This window comes from Thamnophis sirtalis, unplaced genomic scaffold (genome assembly GCF_051295495.1).
Source record: "Thamnophis sirtalis isolate CommonGarterSnake01/CBP01778 unplaced genomic scaffold, rThaSir2_p1.2 scaffold_3, whole genome shotgun sequence".
NCBI classification, from domain to species: Eukaryota; Metazoa; Chordata; class Lepidosauria; order Squamata; family Natricidae; genus Thamnophis; species Thamnophis sirtalis.
In genome coordinates, this window is record NW_028261383.1 from 122,333,189 (window position 1) to 122,353,585 (window position 20,397).

The following is a 20,397-nucleotide window of genomic DNA, read 5'->3' on the forward strand; positions in this document are numbered from 1 at the left end:
CAAATTAAATCAACCCCATAAAGCCCAAACTTTACTTTAAATATACATTCTTAACAACAATTCCATTATTGTATTATTAGTATTTATTCAGCAATAAAATTTCTAAACTATTATGATACACAAAAGTAAAAATGTTGCTCTTTCATCTTTCAGAGTTCAGCTGAAAATGCTACTAAATCTACAAAAATTGTATGTTTTGGAATAGAATATTGTGATAAGGGGAAAAAGCTGAAAGAACATATAAACTCACAATTATAATCAAACCTAATGTTACCATCGCAAACAAAATTCCCATAGAACATTTAAGGAGATAAGTTTTTATCTGACCATTTGGTTGAGGCTTAGATAAGCCACTAAATTCAAGTTCATTTGGTTGCTTTCAGTACAAATAATTTGGTTCCTTTGTGTGGATCCTTTCTTTTGATCAGATAGCTGCCCATTTTTTGAGTAACAGTGTGTGGAAGGGCATGGTAAAAAAATTGGGTGCATGAAATACAAAACTGAATTTGGCTTAATTGAAAGTTAATTGAAATTAAATACAGTTAATTAAACAAAACCAATGTATGATTATTTCTGTGCATTTAATTTTATATACTAAATTAAGAATTAGTGTATTTGTCAAAACTGGGGGAGGAATTGGAGTCTTAGTATTGCCGTGTTTCCCTGAAAATAGGACAGGGTCTTATTTTCTTTTGACACCTCGAAATAAGCACTTGGCCTTATTTTGGGGGAGGTCTTCTTATTTTTGAGGTGCAGGAGGCGGCGAGCGTAGTCACCTCATGGCTGCTGCTGTGTTGCAATATTTTTGGGGAGGGCTTATTTTAGCACATGCACTCAATTGCCTGATTGGGCTTATTATCTGGGAAGGTCTTATTTTTGGGGAAACAGGGTATTTGGGGGTGGATTACTTGTAAATCTGGGGCATGAGTTGTGCATACCTCTACTAGGAAGGATCAAATCCAATGGATGAGTTTTCCTGTCTCCTGAACAGCTGTATAGAATTTCAGGCAATGCAGCTTTTGTCAACCCTTCAGTACTGCAGCATGAGAAGTTGCCTATACCAATGTTCCTCCTGTTTAACTAGGAATGTCAAGTTATCAATGCATGTGTCCCTCCTGTTACCCAGTTCTTGATCTAAGATGTACATCAACAAACAAAATCAATTCTTAACTAGCAGTTAGTCATTTCTACTGTGGATTTTTTTGATAGGGCCAAGCAATTATGTAACCACATAGAAAAGACAAGGGGTTCTGTGAGTGAACGTAGCAGGTTTTTAATGTATATATAGGAGGCATAGTGCCCTAGCAGTTAAGCCATTGGACTTGTTGACTAGAAGGTTGGCAGTTTGAGACCCAAGTACCACATGATGGAATGAGTGCCCGTTCTTGCCCCAGCTCCTGCCAACCTAGCAAGTCGAAAGCATGAAAATACAAGTAGATATATAGGTACCACTTTGATGGAAAGGTAGCAGTATTCCATGCACTTTGGCCTATAGCCATACTGGCCACGGAACCATCTTTGGATAATGCTGGCTTCCTCAGCTAGGAAACAGAGATGGGCACTACTCCCCTAGAGTTGGCCACGACTGGACAGAGGAAACCTTTTCCTTTAAAAGTGTACATATTCAGTTTAAATATACAGATAATCCTTTGATCAGTCCTAATTTGGAGAAGAGTGTACTACTAAGACAAATGATATATAAATCATAGATCTCAGTGGAAGAAGAACAGTCTTTCCTAAAGGATGGGGTGTAGTGCATTTATCTGCTGAATTGTAGATCAGGAAGAGACCTGTAGCCCCCTTGTTTGCTCCATGGAATGTTTTATAAATGATCTCTTTGATTAAAGAGATACTCATTCCCTGTTCTATTGAAATGCCTTCAAATATTATTAGTGCAATGTTTCTTTGGGAGAGAGTTTTACAATAATTTAACAATACAGCAAAGATACAAATCCACAAACTTGGATTATTTGCTGAGGTTCATCTCTGAACAAGCTCATTTTAGTATACATTTTATTTAAGGCTGTTGTGTATCATTATACACAATACTGCGAGCCATCTCAGATTATAAGTATTATTTATCTCCCATTCTTCCGTTGCATTCACAACATTCAGTGGACATTGCACATTTGCATTCATATACGAATCTCAAAAGTGCAAATGAGTTGCATTCTTTTAATTATTATTTTTGTAACTACTGGTATTATAGGTTGCACTGTACAACAAATCAAGGTTCCGGAAGCATTCCTCTATTATCAAATATTCAACACTCCTCAGAGTCTAATATGATGGATTCCTTTTATCATTTCTGCTGATACCAAAACAGTATCAACATTTCCAAAATTATTAGCTAGTTTTTAACTGAGGCATGGCTGGCAGGCAAAAGAGGCGCTAGATAATTATCCCATTGCTGTGTTCATTTTTGCTTTGTGAATGGTGTGGCTCTTATTTATTTTCTCAATTTCCTCTGCCTATTGATGAATCTAATTTGACTAGTTATGACTAGATACTGTCTTCCTGGGCCTTAGACTATTTATTTGATTCTATTGGGCATTATGAGAAAAGTGGCATCAATACCCTTTAAGGCTATAGCTATAAACCAAGGTAGTGCTGTGTCTCTATAGCAGTCAGTCATGCACAGCATGCTCCCAAGTGCCAAAACTTGCCATACCAGTTGTGTACCATAGGCAGCTGACCAAATAGAATTACATACGGTACTTCATCTCCTTATACAACCAGCAGATGCACTTTGAGCCCTTTGGAACTAAATTCAAAGCTGCATCAGTTCCAGACACTACATGTTATTCAGGCCTGCTTTGACAATCGTGCAGATCAGCCTTCTCTGATGTGGTCCCCTCCAAATATATTCCACCGTCCATCTTGGTTGGAAATGTTAAGGGTTTTGCATCCCACACATCTGAAGAATTACACACTGGAGAAATCAAGTGCAAATGTTGATTTATCAGGCAACAGGAATCCTATGTCACTGGGAGTAGACTGCACTTGGAGTGGCTTTGTAAAATAAAATGAACAAATACAGAGGAACAAATGCAACCATAACAAAGCCTCTTGAAAGAAGCACCTTTGGGACAATAATGAAACAGGATTCCCTGACCTTTGTTACACATAACCAAAACTGATCTTTTTCCTGACACGAACCTGAGTATCTCCCGAGGACAGCTCTTTCCTAAGGAAAGAAAGGGTTTGTTAAGAACCTTTTCCACCCGCACCATGATTGGCTAGGGTTTCCTGTGTCCTGTATTCACTTTCCAAATTCACCTGCCCTACTTAATGCTTGCTGCCTTGGCCTGTGCAGAGCTGTTTGCAAACTCCCTCCCCCACTCCCCTCTTCTGCTAATGGGCGTCTGGCAGACTGTTGCATTTCTTCTAACGGTTTCTCTGTTTCTCGTCACAGTGACCTTGTCTGTCGGTCTGTGTTTGTTTCTTCCAGTTGTTTTTGTTTTGTTTTATTTCCCCCCCCTCCCTCGGAGAGCTGGTGGTGGCATCAGCATTTTTCCACTTCAGGCTTTTCCAAACCCTCCTCCTTTGTTGTGGTTTCTTTGGGCAGGGTTGCCCTCAGGTAAGGAGCTTCACTGAATCGGCCGAGGAAAGCCATGCCATCCGCCCTTCGAGCCTTTGGTTCTTCATGCCATGTGCCTGCGTGTGCATCCCGACCCTTCCTGGCCTTCTTTTCTTTTTTTTCTCCCCCCTGTTGGCATTGCCTGGCATTGCTGCCATTCTGATGTGACCCAGGTTTGCTGCGTTTATTATATTGCAGGATTGAGCTGACCTCTGACCTCACATCCCTGTAGCAAGTACCTTAGGTCCTCGGCCACAAACATTCTAGCAAATCTTTTTGGTAAGGAGATGATACTTCTTAGAAGTAGTGGTTCCACCTATAACCTCTGCTAATGTGATTGGAAACTAAAGTTGACCATGTTCTTCCCTCCCCCCGCACCTCCTTCCCTTCTCCCCATTCATAACTAATAAATTAGTCTCCCACTCCTCTGTGCCCCGTTTCATTTATCAGGAGCACCACAGTTCAGTGGAACAAAAGAGGTGCACTTTTGCCTAGTGGAACATATGCTGCTGGCCTTTCCCATCTATTACCTCACCCACAGTCTTTAGCTAAGAGGAGGAACGTGTCCCTCTGATTTGAAGTCTGAACTTTGGGCAACTTGGCCAATTCAATGAGTCCTGGGGGGGCAGTTCTGTGACATTTGGGACTGGAGGGACTGTCTGTCCAAATCAGTCAAATGTAGCAGTTTCTATGGAGGAGACTAAGGCTGAGAGAGTAGCTTGCTTGAGAGTCAGTATGTTGATATCAGCAGAAAGGTTTTGTTTTTCAATGTAAAGCTCCTGCTCTTAGCTACTATGAGATATCGGTGGCACAATCAATCAAAATACATGCTTCAATCTCTTTTGTTTAAATCTGCATCACTTCCGCACTATGGATGGTATATGTAGATCTTTGATATTCTGCCTTACCTATTCTATTTTGCCAACCTAGCAGTCTGAAAGCATGTAAAAATGCAAGTAGAAAAAAAGGAACCACCTTTGGTGGGAAGGTAATAGCGTTCCGTGCGCCTTTGCTATTTAGTCATGCCACCCACATGACCACGGGGACGTCTTTGGACAGCGCTGGTGCTTCAGTTTTGAAATGGAGATGAGTACCGCCCCATAGACTCGGGAATGACTAGCACATAGGTGCGAGAGGAACCTTTACCTTTACCTTACAAGGTACAGCTTCTCCCATGTTTGCTCCGATAGTTATAAGCCTATTTGTAAGGGCTTTGCAGACACCAGAGAATAATAGTCCTTAGCTTGTTGTATAGGCATCAGAATAAATTCTCCTGTTTCCTCAACATGCTGCCCTTACCCACTTACAGAAAAAGCTCTTTGCTTGAGTTGCAGGTCTTCCAGAAAAAGTGAGGATGTTGCTCTTTCTTTTTGCTGCTCTTCGAACTTGCTTGTACTCCTTCAGAAATCAGGCAACATGAAGAAGGAGAAAAACAACAGGGAAGGAGAGCAGTCAGTCAAAGAGGCTCCAAGGATTAGTCATAGCTCCCTACTGAGGCACCAGCTTCAGGCTATTCAGTCAAATCTATAAATAATATTTAGATTCTAGGCACGAGCTGCAATGTTTCATTAAATGGCAGACATTTAAATGCATTGCAAATAGGTTAAATTCAAGTCAGTTTCAGGTCTATAAATGTACACCCGGTTAATTTTAATAGGACTGCATTATGTATTTATTTATAAAACAATTTTAATGCAAGTTTTGAAGCTTGAAAAAATGGTTTTTGCAATTCTAATCTTTTAATTACTACGTTGTATTTTTCATTTTTCCTTGAAAGATGACACTATGAAGGCCTCATAGTAGCATGCTCTCAGAAGATGAAGATAAGATGTTTTCTCATTTGAAATTGCCAACAAAATCCCTTTTGCTAAATTGCATTATTTGGGCATATCTTCAGTTTTTAGTATCTAGTCTTTTTTGTAGGAATCTTGAGATGTAATTTTGGAGTGGTGTGTTGTATCCTTCATAACATTTCTTAAACTTATATTTCCTAGCACTTTTAGTGAATTGTTGAAGATTAAATTGGTATTATGAGCCATGCTGGCGCAGTATTTAGAATTTAGTACTGCAGGCTAATTAAACTCACCGCCAGGAGTTTGATCCTCACTGGCTGAAGGTTGACTCAGCCTTCCATCCTTCCAAGGCCAGTAAAGTGAGGACCCAGATTGTTGGAGGCAAGATGCTGAATCTGTAAACCTCTTAGGGAGGGCTTTAAGCACTATGAAATGGTATATAACATACGTGCTATTGCTATTAATACAAGGTGTTTAGTATTATTTAAGCAAGAGGAGATAGAGATCTTCTCAACCGCAGTTCCTTCAGAACATAATAACTAATTTATACATAATTATTCTAGGGGATGGGGAACCCGTGGTCCTCTAAGTGCTTTTTTAAACCACTTTCACGAGACCTATCCAGGGCAAATGGGAGAAGGGAACATATTGGGAGTTGTAATTCAACAACTTTTATAGAACTGAAGGTTCCCTACTTGTAAATGCTCTGTTATTAAAATAACGATAACACAGTAGATTTAGAAAGGGAAACCTGGGTGGGTTTTTTTTTGCAAATCGAATATATACTTCTAGTCATTTGCTTAAAACGTCTTTTATCACATTTTTTCCAGAGGGGTAGGTGAGAGAAATTGAGAATCTGAGGTTCATTTTGAAGATTAAGACAAAAGAAGCAATAGATCTGTGCTAAATACAGAAAATTGCTTCTTCCAGTTACAGCAAAAAAACCTTTCCAAGTGTGGGGAAAATTAGAAATTAATAGAAAAGAAAGTGAACAATGGTTGCTAATTATGCTGTTTGCATATTATCTCCAGGAGAGAGATTTATATCCCTGAAGACTGAATGCTAGGAATTAACAGTGGGAGAGGCTAATACCCTCAAATCCTGCTTAGGTGCTTCTTGGAAATATAATTACATATGTAGGTTTCTTTCCCTTCTACAATGCATGAAGAAACTTTAGTTGTCATCATGCTTTCCTACTTCCATTCCACCAGAGATGGGGAATATGGAATGAAGATTGCTATAGCAATATCACATGTTCTGTTAGCTACTTGGGAGAAAGAAGATGTACAAATACTTGCTTACCAGTAGGCATTCATTTATCAGATGAGGAATGGAGTGAGATTAAGATAGAGATGCTCTTCCAGTTGTCCTTGCCTTTCATCTAAACTTCAGTGATGAGAAAAGCTTGCAGCAAATTGGATACCACAATCCGAAACTCAATTCACCTAAATGAAAGAACAATATCTGACATTAAAAAGCTATTGGGCCACAAACCCTTGCTGAAATCCAAGAAGGTACAGCAAGAGGGGGTAGAATTTTCCATTTGAGGTCTGCTTTTTATTTTCTTTTTTTAAAAAAACAGATTGTCTTCTTATAATAACAAATCAATCTATAAGCTATACTTAAATTTGGACTGGACAATTCATAACAGCTCCTGTATATATAAGCCAAAGGAGCAGAAGGTTAATCATGGCATCCAAACATTTTTCCAGTTTCCCTTTTCCCAAACACCAGCCTTCATAAGGATGGGGATCTCTTGGAACAGTTATCCCTTGGCATCTGCCAACCCTGCTCTTCAGTGCATGCTCTTCTGCTAATTTCCCCATAATTTTTGCTTGCTGAAACCCTGTGTGTTTATGTGTTGCCTTGGGATGGTGAATACCTTCACCTCTTCTGTCATTTGCCTCCTCTCCACTGTCGTCGTCGTCCTCCTCCTCCTCTTCCTCCTCGCACTCCTTTACCAGCAGCTTTGCTTTCCTGTCCGACATGGTGTTTCTTTGGGATAAGAGAGGCTGGTAAGTTTCTGCTCCTTTTTTTCCCCCCATTTCATCTTCTGCAGCACGATAGAAGGTTGGGCAAGAAGGGTGGACAAAAGCTTTGGGGGAGTTAGTGCCCTCAATAAAAGTGTCATGTGTTTCTTTCCCCAGCCTGGGGCTTCTGGATATCTTGGGACTACAGTTACTATTAATTCCCAGTCTGGGCGGGCAACAGGCCTTATTGTCAAAATTCAGTTATAGGGTACATGAGTAGGGAATGTTACTCTTCAAATTAAGTTTAAATGCTGTTTAATCTGTTAACCCAGGAAAGGTTTTCAGACCAGACCTGTTTTTAATAGGTCAGCTTTTTCACCTGGATGCCTTCTAGCCATAGTGAAATCCTATGCATTGCCCAATAGGTTCACTAAGGCTTCAGTTAACCTATTTCATCTGGATTGTGATTTTGAGTAACCTGATCCAACTAATAGAAAGACCTGGATATTGCTGCAGATATTATTTGTGAAAATAACCACATTTAGTAAATTTTATTTACTAAAGAAGTGGGATACTAAAAGTATATCAGTTACAATTTCCCAAACATCAGCAATCTGGCTCGCCCAATATTTTCTGGCAGAAAGACCTATTTCTGCTAGCAGTTATCTGCTATGGGGCACCAGCAACACCTTGTGAAAAATGAAGCAACAATTTATGGAAAGAACTGGCAAATCGAAAAGATCATTTGGACTACAAAGTAGCTGATTGCTAGTCCATACTTTTCAAATTTCTATCATTTTCAAAAGCAGTAGTAAGTTTTCTTAAAAACTATACAGTCCGATTTTGTATTTCAACATATAAAAATTTGATATTTTTTTTAAAGCCTGTACCTGATTCTCTTTCGTGACACATTTCCTAAATGTGCCTGGCACACTGGAGAAAATTCCAGTCTTTTCGGGTTGACTAGATCAGGAAACAGATTCCACAAGAAAATTAGAAGTCAGCTTTATAGAGATAAACTATATTAACAGAATCTTGCAAATCTGATTGTGTTTTTCCTCTCCTCCCATTTAGTGAGTCAAGGAGCCAGCCTGAATGTCTTCCAAATATTACCTTTTTTACCATACTTTAAGGATTGCTTCTGTCCTTTTTTTCTGGGTGTGAGAGATGGCTGCTGAATATTCCCCTCAAGACCATCTCCATAAATCCCTACAGGAATTGTCTCTATGGGAAATTTAATCAATGAATTGAATTCTTTTTTCTTTACATCTGCAGAGAGAGAGAGAGAGAAGATGGGGGTGGAGAGGGGGATGACAAGGAAAGCTGCTTTGACCCCTTGATTGTTTTCCATTTCTGCTCAGCTTCTTATTCTCATTAGCCTATCTGCAGTCTCCGCAGTATATGCTTCTATACTTCCTAGAATAGAACTCTTTATTGGCCAAGTATTATTGGACACACAAGGAATTTGTCTCCTTATTCATGTTTCTGACCCAGTCATTGTCAGATATTTTCTGCCTGCAAACCTATTTGATGTTGTGGGTACAATTCTTCTTCAACCAGTGATAAAAGGCGAGTCAAAACCAGGAAACTACCAGGAGGTTTGAAAATTAGCATCTACCATGGGTTAGGGTATGAATGAAAGTTTTATTATCTTGCTTCATTCACGAAATTTTGAAGGAAGTTGGATGAATTTGCTGTCCAGATGCAACCTTCGAAACTCTCAGTTTGAAAGTCAGCTCTCAGCTTTGACCTGTATTTTGCAAGTATATCCTCATAAAAGAGATAAGAATTAGATAATAATCCATCAGATTAAACAGTTCTATAGCTAAGAATTACTCCAGGCAATTTTAGGATTTCTCAGGTAAAACATAAAGCCATTGATTTAAATAATAATTTGTTAGTATATTAACAAAAATAAACATTTTGGAGCGATGGTAGATGGGGCTTAAACTACAAGCTATGCATGATCCCCTAACTATAGTTTTTGCAGCCCTGAAGGTTTTCAGATCATTGAGGTAATTCAGCAGCAAATTAACAGCAAACACAGGGGGGAAATTGCTAAATTAAATCTGAAATAAGCTTTACATGTCCAAGGAAAACATTCCTCCTCTCCCAGCTCAAAACCATTCAGAGAATTCTGTTGTCTTTACTATTGTTGCAACAATAGTAAACAATAATGGCCTGAAGCTTACAAAAATTTCTGTAGCTTTGCACTAAAGTATTAGGATATCAATCTGGCATACCAATGACTTGTTGTAGTGTTGTTGAATTAACATATGAAACCAAGTGAGCTCCTTCTGCCTGCATTTTCAACTGATGCTCGTAAGAAATATTTCATCTGAACTACAGTTAGAAAAGCTTTAACACAGCTATTAATGTTTTGATGACAACTGCTGTATAATAGCACAGCTCAAGAAAATGACTGCCAAATGTTACTCAATCTGTTTGCCCCAAAGTTACTTTACAAAATGGGCCATGTAGAATATAACTAAAAAAAAACGCACTATGCATCACTTAAAAATAAAGCATAAGCATAGGCACATCAGGACAGTACAATATAGAATAGCTTGTTGACCATTTTTTTTACAGAGCTAATCTCTGATTTTTCTGCAGCTGGAACCCTGGGACAGGCCATCTTTTAATATCTTAATATTGTCTATTAAAATAAAACTTAGAAACTAGCCATAGTCTATTGAAATATTCCAAAGATGCTTTTTCTAAAAGGCAACTAGACTTTTTTTGGGGTGGTGGTGGTGAGGGAGTTTATTTGAAAACTTTTTGCTTCACACCCAAGAAGCTTGTTCTAACTGTTGAAATAATGCTTCTTGGGAAACAAATTTCCTATCTCAAAATATTAAGGAACTACAGATTTTTAGCAACTATAGACAGACAAAACTTGGGTTGGGGGGGAGAGATTTGAAGGCTTCATCTGTTCCTGGGGCTTCAGATGGTCCATTTTAGGTTTTAATCTCATTACCTACAGAGGATCTGCATAATTATAGATGGAATTGTGCAGCAGTGAGACTTTTTCAGCTTCAAAAGTACAGCATTTACATTTTATACAAACTCTTTGCCTGATATTTAAGAAGTGGACGTTATGTACAACCAATGGCCTTTTCAGTAACAGTCTATGATGAATGGCTTACAAGTATCCACATCATCATAACAATGATCCTCACAAGCCTGTGCTTTCTTAATATAATATTAGAACCTAGTATTTGACTTATAAAAACACACAATTGAAAATGAAAGTAGCATTCATAGAATGGTTATATTTTTGGACATTTGAAAATTAGCATCTGCCATGGGACTACCCTGTTTCCCTGAAAATAAGACCTCCCCAGATAATAAGCTCAATCGGACTTTTGAGCGCATGCACTAAAATAAACCCTCTCCTGAAAATAAACCCTCCCTGAAAATATTGCAACATAGCAACAGCCACGAGGTGACCACGCTTTCCACCTCCTGCACCTCAAAAATAATAAGAGAGCCAAGTGCTTATTTCGGGGGTCAAAAGAAAATAAGACCCTGTCTTATTTTCAGAGAAACATGGTATATGAACGAAAGTTTTACCATCTGGCTTCTTTCACTGACTTTTGAAGGAAGTGGGATGCACTTCCAGGACAAAAAGGAGCTTGTTGATAGCTACACAGTATGACAGTCCCCTTCATTGCAAGTTCCAATTCTAGGCTTAGCGAATCTGGCTTCTGACAAATGGAACAGCTCATATTGGCTCCCCACATCTGAATCTGTACATGATTCTGAGCAACAAATCATGGGATTTCTAAAGAAGGCAGTTCTCAGTACAGACACAGTTCTGTATTTCTCCTTTCCCCAAATGTCAAAGAGATCCTTGTCAGTTTTCACTCTATAGGCCTAGAGAGAAATGTGAAATGCTCCTGATGGAAAATGAGATGTGCTGTAGATACTCGTGTTCTTGGGCATAGGCTATCCTGCTGCAAATGATGAAGTAACCTCTTAAAACCTGAGGCATCCTTATGTTATTTGTGTATGCCCAAAAGGTCTAGAAACTTTCCTTAAGACTCCTTCCCTGCACTGAGTTATTCGCCTCTTATTAAAAAATAAATAAAAGCATTAGTAATATATAACTGACCCAAAGTGGCACAATTAAAATGTATTCTCTTTATTTTCTTCTTGTTTCTCTTTGCAGAACTGAAGACTATATGAAGTTATCCCTAGACTCTTCCTAAGATTTACCTTTTGGCATTTTTAAAGGCTTGAGTGGGAAAAAAGGGGGGCAAAACCCCAAACACAACCGAAAATTATCCCTCAAAATATAAGACTTTCTGTTTGGCTGAAGCTGAGTTCCTCAGAATAAATCCTTGTAATATCAAGATTGGAACAAGTTGGGGTGTCTGGTCTGGAGAATTATATGGCTAGAGAAAATAGCAGACTACACTCTGAGGGTTCTGTTCTTGGATGTAAAGTAAGATCTCTGGGGGAATAAAGCAAGCACACTTTGTTGTGTTCAGTACTCCATATCTGTAGCCTCCCCCAAACAAAACAAAAAAAAAATAACTAGATAACCTGGACAAAAGTGATCAATTATTGTACAATGGACCTGCTTCCTGTCTAGATAGTAGAACAAGCTAGAGCTGACCCCTTTTCACCATTCTGTCCTGGACCAAAAAACCCCCCACCTAGATAAATTTGAAGACAGAGCTGTAATATATAAGACCTTCTGAAAGTTCCTTCCATCCACAGATGGAGGGTTGGTTGCATGATACAGACTCTGGCCTCTTGAAAATGAGGCAGTATTTCATCTTAGTTAGAAGGCTGTCCCAAGAAACAAGGAAGATTTACCCTATGCACGTATATTTAGAAGTTTGTCCCATTGAATTTAGTGGGGTATACTCCTAAATAAGGGTGTAGGATTGCAGTCTTGGTATAACAATTTGTGACTAATTTCAATTGCAAGGATTAAGAGCGCTTCATTAGCTAATGCTTTTGTTTACTTAACACTTCAAGCCTGTTCCCAAGAATGGAATCTGAAAATGTGAGCTATGGGATGTAAAATGGCCCTTTGGTTACCAATTTTACATTTCCTAAATAAGTTTAAAAGATATATCCATGTTTATGTTGTTTCACTATTCCATCATCACATCAATTTTGATATTTTACTGATAATCACTTCCTGTTCAGTAGATTGGATTTTTTTTTTTAAAAAAAATGTTGCTCTCCTGTATTTTGAGGGAAAGCTTCATAATCCATCCCATTACTTTTTGAAACAAAACCTTAATTATTTGGAAATACTTGAAATTATTTAGTCAATCATTCTTTGGGACACATAGGTTTAAGAACTGTTTTCCTCTAGACTAATTCTTTGTTACCCAGGCTTATTTAAGAAACAGCAGGAAGCTTTGACCATAGTTAATTTTTAAAAATAAGCTTCCATTCCTATACCTATTTTCTCTAATATAGTACAGTTTGCAAGCAAATCCCATTCATATAAGGACACACTGCTTTGAGATATTTGTTAGCAACCACTTTGCCTCCGATTCACATTGATAGACTCAGTGTTCAAAACACCATTAACTATGCAAATAATGCCTTATATACAATATAATCTTTCAGTATGCAGCAATACATATATAAGGAAAATGACTAGTAGCAATGAGCAAAGCTATCTCTTCAATAATGACAAATATTGCTGTCTTGAGTGGGGTTTTTTTGTTTTTTGTTTTTGTTCTTCTAAATATGAAGATAGATCTTGTACAAAGGACTATAATTTCTAGCAATTTCAAAATGTATATTGCCATTTTTCAGTCCAATAAACATTTAAATAGTTTTCATGACTGGTCATTGTGTTTATAAATATGCATAGTATACACACTGCTCTTACTTCCAATAAATTCAGATTTGAATTGGAACTGGGAAACTTATGATTGATTGCCATTAGAAAACAAAACCATAGTTTAATTTACTATACGAAAGAATGCCCTTCACAATCCCCAGATTTGAATATTACTGAAAATCTATAAAGATATCCCAAACATGCATAGCACGCAAAGAAACTTATGACTATTTCTGAACTAGAAATATTCTACAAGGAAGAGCGAGAAAACCTTTCAAAAGCAAGAATATAAAGACCCTTAAGTGGTTACAAGAAACAGTTGAAAGTGGATATTTCTTCCAAAGGAGATGTTACAAATACTGATTGGAAAGGTGTCCACATGTTTTACACCTGCAATATTCACCATTGTTTTGTTTTGAATCTTATTAACAACTACACATAAATAGTATGTGTGCATTCAAATTTGCAGAGAAAAATTAATTTTGTGCTAGGTAAAGGTTCTGTTCCTTTAGGGATTATTGAAAAAGTTTGATCAAGAGTGCTAAACTTCTGCACACAATTAGAGATGTAAAACAAGAGTATTACTTTCCTAACTAAGAATGTCTGCATACAGGTAAACTTTGCTAACCATTTTTCACAGCTGGTAATGATTTTAGTCAAGCTTGTAAATCCATGTCTTTTTAGAAGTGCAATAAAAGGAAGAGGATTTCCACCAATTTTCTCCCCCAATGTCAGTTCTTAAATCTCTGGCTATACACACACACACACACCACGGTTTACCTGTATGCATCTACCTGTATGCATCTGCAGAGCTATCATTGGTACCACTGTAATTGATAAAGAAGACATCAAGGGGAAAAATTGCCTACATATCTGGGCGTTTGGATTGACACTTTACACCAGGGCTGGCCTGTAGGCCGGATGTGTCGTGTGCAGGCCATGCCCACCCCAGCTCCACGAATGGGAAAAACATTGTGAAATGTCACGTAATAGCAATATGACGCCGCAGGTTTGACACCTGTGCTTTACACTGTGTTAAAAAAACATGCCACATGTTTTGGCATGATTTTGTTGGTTTTTTTCTCCCTTCTTGGTGGAATGACAAGTGTGGTGCTCTAGGCACATATGCATTTAGAAAAAAAATCTTAGGAGCACCTGCAACTTGATGCCTCCGCTTTTTGAGAGCTTGAAAGGGAGCAGTGGCCATCTAAAAATTAGCCCAAACATCAGAGAGAGACTTTAGAAACTTCAAAAACGCCCTCTTGGCAGATGATGGCAGAGGCAGAATAAGAGACAGATCTAGGCATCCTACAAACAGTGAATCCCAGTGTTAAACTAAGATAAGGGAAATATTTTCTAAGCCCTGGGTAAACAAGTTTCATTTAATGTTAAAATGCTACAGGTAATCCTCAGCTTGCAATCATTCATTCAGCCCGTTTGAAGTTACAGAAGCATTGAAAAGGTGACTTACACAACTGGTCCCCAAAGTTATGGCTGTTGCAGCACTTCACAGTCACACAATCCAAATTAGGGGACTTGGCAGCCTGCCTACACTTACAACCTCATGGGTGCTTCTTTATCTAGCTCTTTTTCTAGCTTTTTATCTAGCTCTTTTCTTGGGTGGCAGCTGTGCAGCTGGGGCAATTTCTGGGATGCTTTGGCTTTGTACCATGCTGTTGGCGCTTTGTGTGGTGCAGCAGAATGAAGGGCGGGGTGGGCTCCGAATGTAGAGGGGCAAAGGCAACTGTGGCTGAGGCGTGGGCACTATCTGGGGCAAAGCCACTTTGCAAAGCCACTTTGCCCCATTCTGTTGATACTTCCTGGAAATCTGTGGCTTTGAGCCAGGCTGTTGGCACTTTCCATAGCATATTGGTTTTGCCCCAACCCAGCACTTGGGGCAGATGAGGCTTCCAGGGATGGCTGTGGCTTTGCACTGTGGGTCAGGGGCTTCTTGCAGTCCCAGAGTCTCCATGTACCAGAGAGGCCCTGAGCCACAGCATATTCATTCCCTAGCCTCCCTGTTCTTGCACACATGTGTTCACACACCCCATACTCTCTTTCTCAAGCCTCCCTGAATCTCATGCATGGCTTGCCTCTCTCATCCCCTTACAGTACCCCCATGCTCCTTATGGACTCCCTCTGCTTCCCACTTAACAACCCATACATCTGGAGTTATGACAGCAGTCAGGATTGCTGGTATTGCTGTGGGAGGTGATGTAGTCATGTAATGTTATGCTTTACAACTCCATAGCTTGGTGATGGGAATTCTGATCCCAGTTGTGATGATAAGTTGAGGGCTACCTGTTAGAAGAAGATGGATTGAGGCTCCAGTCTCTTAAGAGGGTAGGTAAGATAATCAATCCAGACCGAGATCCATCTAATGTCATATTCCAGGCAACTGAACAAGGGTACTGTACAAGCATCCTCATTTGCATCTAGTTGTGTCCACATTTTAATTGATTAATTGGTAGATCTCCTTATTAATAGTATCAGAAAATAGTGATAATGTGGCAGTACAATAATAGTACATTTGTAAAGTACACTGGATTTTTTTAGCTGTTTCTTGTGCTTAAAAATGATCCTTACAACATGTGCTGTAATTTAAATGGGTGAACAATAAGAGATTGTTCACCCATTTAAATTATTTAATTTGTAGGTGAATAGTCTTAGTGCCATATGTAAATTTTCACAACCCAAAATATACATTGGAATTAATGATATCAGGAGGTAGCAAGAGGTAGCTTGCTAAAAGTGAAAATGTGTCTAAAATGTGTGTGGGGTCATCCCGCATAAAAAAGCATCTTGACGGGAGATTCACAATCAAGATTCCCAGCATTTCAGATCAAATGTGTGTAGGTTTTTATTCTTAGGGGGAAAAAATTATTAACACATCTCCATCAGGCATTTTTTTAAAATTTCAGATATGAAATATCGCACATTGCAAGCTAAACTCCACTATCTTTCTCAAGACAAAAGTATCTCCATTCCCCCCCCCCCCTTTTTTTTGTTCTCTTCTTGGCAGGGTTCAGAGAGAGCAGCTGGCTGCCATCTTCACCCTTCTAAAGGAAAAAACAGACACTTTTGGAGATATGTCTGACTCTGATATCAAAGAACAACTTAAGCTTTATGACATGTAGACTGTAAGTTTTTTTCCCTTTTCAGTATTCTAAAGGTGTAAAACCTGTAGTTTTCAACATGATTAGAATATATTGTATATGAAAATGCAACAAGTAGGTTTTTTAAATTGTATTTTATCTTTTTAAAATGATTTTTGAGAAAGAATAAAAGTCATTTAGTTGTGTCAAATCAATATCTAAGAAGGTCTGCAAATCAATATTTAAGGAACTAAAATATACCAAATGCTGTTGTAATTTCTTACAATGATCTTATATTGTTATTAAATGGAAATTGTCCTGTTACAGACAGTGAATGATATTTGACAAGCTGTCTTTGAACTTGCCTATAACATGATGGAGACATTTTAAAAAAGAATTTTCTCAATAAAATATAAGTAATCAGTGAGTCTGAAGCTAATGCATCAGAAACACTACTGTAAATCTAAAAAAAATAAACAGTGTCTGTCACTTTATACTAAACTTTGTTTTCAAAGAAATTTGTGTCCTAGATTAACTCTGTAAATATTTAAGATAAAAGTATCAAACTGTAGAAGTTATGTAATTTTGTATACATTCTTGATTAAATGTTTCGATAGGGACTACGGATAATACATGTGTGGATTGTAAGATTTCTGATTATTGAATCCACAGTGTTTTAAAGCAACATTACAGAAGTGGCATTGCCTTAGTGTGTGATGTGTTTTTTTTCCAGCTTCTCAGCCACAAAGAGCTCTTCTCTAATTAGTGATTTTTTTTTATTATTATTATTATATTACTGACTTGAACCAAGGTAGGCTGTAGTTCACAAAATCTCAGGTCCTTTAATAAAATATGTTACTCTGAGAAGGTGCTACTAGGCTCCTTCTCATTTTGGGCAATTAAAATAAATCTACTTGAGAGCCAGTTTGGTATAGTGGTTAAAGGTATCATAAGTTCCACTCCCACCTTAGGCATGTAGGAAGTTCTCACCCAGCCCTCACCCAGAAGGATATTTCTTCCAACAGGCATAAAATCAGCCTGGGGATCTTGAGGTAGTCATTGTTTCTCAATCCTAAAAAAGAACAAGGCAAACCACTTCTGAAAAACTTGCCAGGAAAACTGCAGAGTTACTCCAGGAAGTTGCATCCTAATAATAAAGTCATTTTGGCCTCTTTATTAGAACTAAATTCCACATGAATTTCACCCACAACCAGGAGTTAACCCTGACTTGGAAGGCATTCCCCGTCCCACAAATCTACTTAATTTTGGTCAGCAAAATTGATTTGGTGCTGCCCTCTGCTGAGTAACAGCAAATACCTACAAATACCTTGAGCAAATTCATTTTTATTTTCTTTTTAAAGAGATAATTTAGATACTGTTTTTTTTGTAATGGATCAAGAGAAATTGTGGGTGAAATTCATATGGAATTTAGTTCTAATAAAGAGGCCAAAATGACTTTATTATTAGGATGCGAAGTTAGCTGTTCAGTGAAACACCCCAGAATAGAAAAGCAAACTCTGCTCTTTAGAAGGCCAAATCTGATGAAACTCAAGTACCTTGGCCACCTAATGAGAAGGAAGGACTGACTGGAGAAGAGCCTAATGTTGGGAAAGATTGAGGGCAAAAGAAGAAGGGGACGACAGAGAATGAGGCGGCTTGGTGGAATCACTGAAGCAGTCGGTGTGAGCTTAAATGGACTCCAGAGGATGGTAGAGAGCAAGAAGGGCTGGAGGAACGTTGTCCATGGAATTGCGATGGGTCGAACATGACTTCACAACTAACAACAACAACTCTGGCTATGCAGTTTCAATGTTGCAGTGGAGATGCAAGTTGTACCACAAAATAGCTGTTATAGATAATGGAATAACCCCACTAGAAGATTGCTCTGGAAATGCCATAATTATGATAGATTGTCAAAAGTAAACTTTTGAGGGATTTTTTTTACTTTCTTAGAAATGTATAAATGATCAAATGTAGATTAACCAGTGCTATGGCACCATTTGAAATGCTTTGTATGGAATTTACTACATAAGTTTGCTTGTATGTATATTCAGGGACTTCCACCTTGGAACCTTACCTAACAAAGTCCTTGTGTGTCTGAGACTGTGCAGATTCTTAATAAAGTTTGGGAGATTTCAAATCTGTGCCCTGGCACTAGAAGAACAGACTCAAACCTCATCATCCAGGTGGCAGAGAAGACAGAACACATGCTGGTTTCTCTAGGAGTATTTCTCGAACAATGTATACTATGATGGAGAATGGGTATGCTGCTGAAAGAATGTTTGGTTATTTTAATTATTTCTGGAACGTCTCCTTTTTTTAAATAAAAGAATTTATGTTCCACATACTTAAGGACTGGTGGCAAAATGTATATGTGCCCAACTAATCAGCTACTTGAAAGCTTGGTGTTTGTGTTTGTACTGTTTGGGGTAAGAAAAGAGAAACTGAAAACTGCATAGACACAGAAATTGCCCTAAATCTACCTCTTTGGAGTAAATCAGCATTTTGCCCTTTTCTTCTTTTCACTTCAGGCTTACTTTCCTGATAGCATCAAGGATGCACTATCAGAGTGCAATATTTCATGACACATCTAAGGACTATGTCTCTATAGTTAAGTATTACTACTTTATATGCCCGGCAGTTGGGGAAAAAGTTTTAAAGGTGGTTCCTCCACTCTCAAGAGGGATAATTTAGGACTACTCAGGATAGTAGCCTTGCAAATGGGTCATGTGAGAAAAGGGCATTGATCCACAAGATTAAGAACTGTTTTGTTCCATGTACAAATCCCTAAAGCTCTAAATCACACCAGTCCTAAAGTTGGCATTGTAAGTTCCATCTACCATAAACTGTCTGAGTTTACGAATCACATGAAGCCATAACCAAATGAATTCACCTACCAGACTAAGGCATAAACCATGGCTTACAAAATCACAATGGTGGGACTCAAATAATGTAAATCATATTATGAAATCAAAGAACTACAGAGTCAGAAGAGGCTGTGTGGCATCAAATCCAATTGTCTGCTCTATGCAAGAATCTAAATTAAAACACAACAAATAGCTATCTGAGTTCTGCTTGGACAGATCTAATGGAGTACGCTATTTTTTGTTAAACTAACATTTTTCTATTCCCCTAATCATGTTCATTACAAAACATGTTTTATGAATCATTTGGTGTTTGATTGTTTTTCTTAAAGTGTGATGCTGGACATTAAATTGAAGTGGGTATAATAAATAAAGTGAATAAAGCAAAACTATGCTATTGCTGATGTCCAAAATTGCATTTTACCATCATTGCAGCCCTTTCACAGTATTGATTGCTGTTTTGTTTGTAATCAAATATTAATTCAGGCTCTTTTACACAAGTAATATTATCAAGCCATATATTTTCAAATTCCCATGTACATTTGCTTGTGCATGTGAAGTACACCTTTTTGTATTTGTTGAATTTCTTGATGTCATTTTAGCGTATTTGCCAAATATATTAAAACAATCTTGAATTTTATTTTCGTCTCCTGGGTTATAAATTACCCCACTTAATTATCATCTACAAGACATAGACATACAAAAGGGGACTACTGGATGAGGGGGAAGGATCAAAAAAGGCAAAATTTAAAATGTTGTGATGCATGGTCTACTCCTTTTTTTACATGTGTCAACTTCAGTGCAGTTTCCATCACAACACATCTTTGATTTTGATTTTTTTTCCACAAAGATAAATTTATGTAAATTTGATTTTCAAAAAACATCACTTTTTAGTTGTGTTCACATAACATTCAAGTGTTCAGAAGTCTAGTAAGCTTGCTTTAAGATGACTCTAAATAACAGTGGGCATCAGAGTGGTGCTGGTGGTGTTGCTTCCGTGCCCAGCCCCAGGTCATCACAGTATGACAGGTCAAAGTTCGAAGTGAAGCCAACCTTTTCAAGAGCCAACAGGCACCAGGTCTCCTGGACTAATCTGGTCAGGTTGCACAACATACAGAATAACCATTAATAAAAGAATGTGTTGCTACACAGAATAGGCCAAATGTAGTCGGGTTAGTTTGCAGTTTATTGTTATATGCTACATCCAGTGTGGAATTTACTATCACTTTTTAGTTGCAGTAGTGCAAATTTTCTAAATATTTGTTTAAAGATTTTTTTTC

The 20,397-nt window shown here is 38.1% G+C and overlaps 1 protein-coding gene and 1 long non-coding RNA gene across 4 annotated transcripts in view; one reads left to right on the top strand and one right to left on the bottom strand.

Annotated features, from left to right (window-relative positions):
- MXRA7 (matrix remodeling associated 7) overlaps window positions 1-16,958 on the top strand; it is a 60,905-nt gene extending 43,947 nt beyond the window's left edge. The window contains exons 4-5 of one of the 3 annotated variants that reach the window (XM_087709874.1): window positions 3,779-3,859; window positions 11,515-13,152. In XM_087709874.1, coding sequence (XP_087566000.1) covers window positions 3,779-3,812 — 34 coding nt within the window. In that variant the 3' untranslated portion in view covers window positions 3,813-3,859; window positions 11,515-13,152. Of the gene's footprint in view, window positions 1-3,778; window positions 3,860-11,514; window positions 13,153-16,180 lie in introns of those variants that run through there. The other 2 variants (XM_087709871.1, XM_087709872.1) reach the window with 2 other exon arrangements.
- Window positions 4,879-8,738, bottom strand: LOC106549115 (uncharacterized). The gene is made up of 4 exons (XR_001313557.2): window positions 8,457-8,738; window positions 7,256-7,368; window positions 6,676-6,818; window positions 4,879-4,978 (listed from the first exon to the last, which is right to left on the bottom strand). It is a non-coding gene; the product is annotated as an uncharacterized LOC106549115 (long non-coding RNA).
- Window positions 16,959-20,397: the final 3,439 nt, after the last annotated feature.